The sequence below is a fragment of the Mastomys coucha genome, unplaced genomic scaffold, assembly GCF_008632895.1.
Source record: "Mastomys coucha isolate ucsf_1 unplaced genomic scaffold, UCSF_Mcou_1 pScaffold9, whole genome shotgun sequence".
Taxonomy (NCBI): domain Eukaryota; kingdom Metazoa; phylum Chordata; class Mammalia; order Rodentia; family Muridae; genus Mastomys; species Mastomys coucha.
This window is the reverse complement of record NW_022196915.1, coordinates 106,566,616-106,571,367: the sequence shown is the minus strand read 5'-3', so window position 1 is coordinate 106,571,367 and position 4,752 is coordinate 106,566,616. Positions and strand designations below refer to the sequence as shown.

Sequence of the window (4,752 nt, the reverse complement as noted above, 5' to 3'; positions counted from 1 at the left end):
GCCCCGCACCCCTATAGCCCTGCACCCCAATAGCCCCGCACCCCTGTACCCCTATAGCCCTGTACCCTATAGGCCTGCACCCCTGCACCCCCATAGCCCTGCAGCCCTATAGCCCTGCACACCTGCACCCCTATAGCTCTGTACCCCTATAGCCCTGCATGCCTGCACCCCTATAGTCCTGCACCCCTATAGCCCTGCACACCTGCACCCCTATAGCCCTACATGCCTGCACCCCTATAGCCCCTTCACGCCTGTACCCCTGCACCCCTGCATGCCTGAAGCAGTCATTTCCAGCTTCTTTGATAGCAGGTGCTGACACCTTACTCTTTATCCATGGCTCCTGTGCTGGAAGGCAGGACCGTCATTCTGTTCCATCCTAGACTGATGATGTCCTCACTGTTTAGGACTCTGCTTCCAGGATCCTCTTGCTGTGCTCCTTTATATACAGGGTCTCGTGGAGTCTAGGCTGGCTTCAAAACAAGTAAAAGGTGACCTGGACCTTCTAATCCTCCTGCTTCTGCCTCTCAGGTGCTGCTGTGAGAAGCAGGCAACCATGTACCCTTGTGTACTGCTGGGGATCCAGCCCTGGGCCTCAGGCATGCTGGATGAGCACTCTACCTTAACGGACCGACATCTCCAGCCCCTGCTCTCCTCTTCTGTTTGTTGTTATTGTTGTGATTTTCTTTAATTTTTATTTTGGAGGAGACCCTTCTAGTATCTGCCAAGGAGACTCAATACAGAATGGTTGGCAACTTTTTGAGTTACTCTGTCTGCAAATACCTTTTATTCTAGTTGTACTTGGCTTGCTTTCTTGCTTATTTATTTATTTGGCCAGTTATTTAGTTATTTTGGAATCCCAAAAGTCCTTGACCTCAGAAACATCAGGAGTGTCAGTGTCTTCTCAACTTCATTGTGTTTAGGGGTGTCTGCTGCAGCTTTCACTCTCTGATTTTTATGGTCACCTCTCTATAATTAAAAAGAGAATTACTGATTTGTTGTAGGAGGGGATCGCAGAGGTGGTAGTGAATTCCATACAAAGCATGTGAATGTCAAAAAAGAACTTGGTAGAATTGGTTCCTCCTTCCACCCCGACATGGGGTCTGGGAACAAATTCAGGTCGCCAGACTTGTGAGGTGAATGCTTTTACCTACTGAGCAGTCTCACTGGCCCCTGATCTTGTCTTGCATTTCCAGAAGTTTAGGTTGCTGTGTCTTGATTTGTCTTGATTTGTTAGTTGGCAAACTTTTTTGTTAAGGCGGATAGGCATGTAGAAACTAGATGTAACAGGTGTGGGACTTAGAGAATTCCACCACTGTCTGTCTGTCTGTCTGTCCGCCCATTATCTTTCACCTGCATCTCATTCAAGAGGCTTCCCTATGTGTCCTGTCTTCCAGTCTTCATGAGCTTTGGCAAAATGGCAGACCCTGTTTGCGTCTCTGTTCTGGGGCCCAGACTGATGCCAAAGTCAGGTGTTCTCCATTGATTTTTCCTCTGCTGGGACTCACAGCCACATTGACTCTACCCTTATTCAAGAGTAGTGTTTTCATCTGTTTTGTTCAGTGCTCCAACAATTAGGCTTCATCCAGGTCAGAAGTCCCCAGAATGAAAGTAAGTGGCCAGAGAGACTGGAAGTGCAACAGGAATGACACTGGGGACTGGGACAGGGTTGCCTGCCAGGCACCTAAGGTAGAAAAAATCACCTGCCCCAGCTAATGAAGCCAGATGAGCACTGCTGGCTTTTCAAAACACAGGATTTCAGTTAGATCTTAGCATCTCTAACTATTGGAAACCTATGAGCCACAGGGAAGGATCCAGAGCACAGACAGTGGACCTGTATCTGAGCCTTAGATCAAGACTGTGGTGTGACTTCACATTCCCTGAAAAAGTATCTTCAGCCAGCTGCCAATCAGCCGGGAGCTTCCTTAGCCAGCAGCCCCTCCTCTGCTTGAAGCTGCCAGTGTGAATAACAACGTAAATCAAAGTTTATCAAAGCACGCTGACTAACATTGTGAATAAGAAGTATCAGAGCGGTTCGTGGTTCAATGACAGTCAGTGGGTTTCCTGTGTCAGGTTCCCAAGCCTCAGCTTTGGTTTTGTGAAGTTGGGAGACTTTGGAGTAACTTTTTCAGCTGATTTTTCTGGCATAGTTGAAAGCAAAGCTAGATGCATTTTTTCCAACCTCATTTTGAAGTAGGAAGTAATTCGTTTTGTTTGACAGGAGTGTCTTGTTTTGTGTCTGGGGCACAGTGTGCAGATGTTTGTAGCTGGATAGCCCTCATTGAGCCTCTAGCCTCTTGGGTATATTTCAGACCCCGAGGTCTGACCTCAATGCCTACTTCTTCCTTCAGATTCTTTTTGTGTGTGTAGCTCATAGCATTTCTTGTTTGCTAAACCTCATATGTCTCCAAAATAGTAAAATTTCCTTTGTATCCTTGCCTGTTCTGAAGCTGAGCATCAAATTGTAATTCAAGCCCATCAGAAGTAGCACACACCTGTAGTCACCTGTAGTCTCCCATACCTGGGATCCTAGCCCTTGGGAGGTGGAGGCAAGAAGTCCCAGAGTTTGAAGTCTTTTCTGGCTACACAGGGAGTTTGAGGCCAGCCTGCCTTACATGAGTTCCTGTTTCCAACAGAAACAGAAACAGAAAGTTGTGATTTAAGTGGTTTTGGAAAAGAAAAATACCTTGGGATATTTACTTTTTAGCTTTTTTTGTCATGGGAAGGAGTCCATTCCCAGTAAGTGGCACTTACTGAGCTGGTGGCAGATGTTCTGTGCAAAGTAGTTTTATAGCCTTGCCCAGAGAAGCACTTAGCTTCAGGCTTCTAAAAACAGCTACAGAAATGACGGGCCTTTGGGAGGGTCACCTTGTACCTGGGCACTACACTGAGAAGTGTCCTCAAACTGCGTATAACTGGCTGAGATTTCAGTGGGTGTTGGGGCCTTCTGCCCACACAGCAGTCAGTGGGAGCTATGACGTCTCTTTCTTCAGCCTGTGTGGACTCTTCAGAGATGAGTCTGTCTAGTGTGATGGGTCTAGGGTGTTTGTCTCCAGGACATGCTTGTCAGTGTCTGGAGATATCTGACCTATAACTATTCCTCTGACATGTGGTAGGAGGAGGCCAGGCTGCTGCAAACAGTGCAGTATGTAGAAGAGCCCCTGAGCAAAGAGAGATGGACAGATGTGAGCATCACACTTGTTCATCTTCTAGCCCATAATGCACATGCAAACTGGCAACAAAAGTCCACATACATTTTAGGATTAACAAATGGTGAAAAGGTTCCAGATAAGTAAGCTTGACGGATTGGTAGATAGAACTTAGCTTTGGGGGAGGCAACGGTGGAGCACAACTTGAATTTTTAAAAAAGGAATTGAATATAACATTTATATGTGAAATTTCATCGATGTGGCTATTTTTTAAACTTCAAAGATTATGGATGTAACATTGAGCAAAGAGAATGAGCATCCTCTGTCCTTGAGGGATCTCTGTCCATCGCAGGGGACAGATAATATATAAACTAAATACATGAAACCGGTAAGGAGGCCTGAAAGGTGGGTGACTCAGTGGCTAAGAGCACAGGCTTGTTTCCCAGCACGTCAATCAGCTCCTAATGCCTGTAACTCCAGCCCCATGGGCGTGATGCTTCCAACGCACCTGCACTCATCTGCACATACACATGGAAATACAGTTTAAAATAATAAAAATAAATCTAAAGATTAAAGAGAGAGAGCAGCAAATGCCCTTAGCCATTGCTCCAGCCCCAGCATGCGCTGCCTTTGCAGGTGACCCAGGTTTCCATTCCCAGCACCCCCATGCTGGCTCACAACCATCTGTAGCTCCAGTACCAGGGGATCTGCTGGTCTCTTGTGACCAAGACAAGCCACACGTATGGTGTACTTGCACACATGCAATCAAATCAAATATGTAAACTAAATACATAGTTTTAAAAGACAGACAATTAATCAAATGAGGTTAAAAGCAGAGGAGCTGGCCTGTGAGGAGGGCTGTCTAGGAGGGAGTTTGTGGTTTTGATGGAGCATCAGAGAGCGAATAAGATAGCACGATTAACAAGTAGGGGAGATTATCTTGAGCAGCTTCCCAACAATGTTTCTACCGGTTTCTATCCAACGTCTCTTTCCCCGGTTTCTACCTCAGAACAACAGAGTCAGGCGCTTTGCTTTTGAGCTCAAGATGCAGGATAAAAGCAGTTACCTTCTGGCCGCAGACAGCGAGGCAGAGATGGAGGAGTGGGTCACAGTTCTCAACAAGATCCTCCAGCTCAACTTCGAGGCCGCAATGCAAGAAAAGCGAAACGGGGACTCTCATGAAGGTGGGTAGGTGGAGTTTCCCTCAGTGCACATACTGGGTGTCCACTCTTGCTTTCCCCAGGAAAAAGAAGAACTGTAAAGGTCCATGAGAGATAGGAAGATGTGAGCCTTTCACAGTCTGTCAGCAAAGGTTTCTGTCACATTAGATTTTACTTCCCTGAAGCCAGACATGGGTGTTGGCTGTAATCCCAGCACTTGGGTAGCAGAGGCAAGAGGCATGGGTTTTGAGGTAGCCCAATCAACTGTTCAGGGAGTTTCCGGTCAACTGGAGCCACATAATGGCCCTGTCTCAGAAAACCAACAAAAAAGAGCTAGTATCTTGATGGGGTTGTGTGGGAAGTGTGTAACAGGAGCAATCACACTCGTGGTGGGAAGTGTGTAACAGGAGCAATCACACTCGTGGTGGGAAGTGTGTAACAGGAAC

General features: G+C 46.7%; 1 protein-coding gene across 30 annotated transcripts in view; it reads left to right on the top strand.

Moving 5' to 3' along the window:
- Dock9 (dedicator of cytokinesis 9) overlaps positions 1 to 4,752 on the top strand; it is a 269,590-nt gene that overhangs the window by 148,888 nt on the left and 115,950 nt on the right. For all 30 annotated transcript variants that reach the window (XR_004116337.1, XM_031362315.1, XM_031362308.1 and 27 more), the window contains exon 8: positions 4,156 to 4,330. Coding sequence is in view for 29 of the 30 variants with exons in the window: in XM_031362315.1 (XP_031218175.1) it covers positions 4,156 to 4,330 (175 nt within the window). In the remaining variant the exon portion in view is untranslated. The remainder of the gene's footprint in view (positions 1 to 4,155; positions 4,331 to 4,752) is intronic.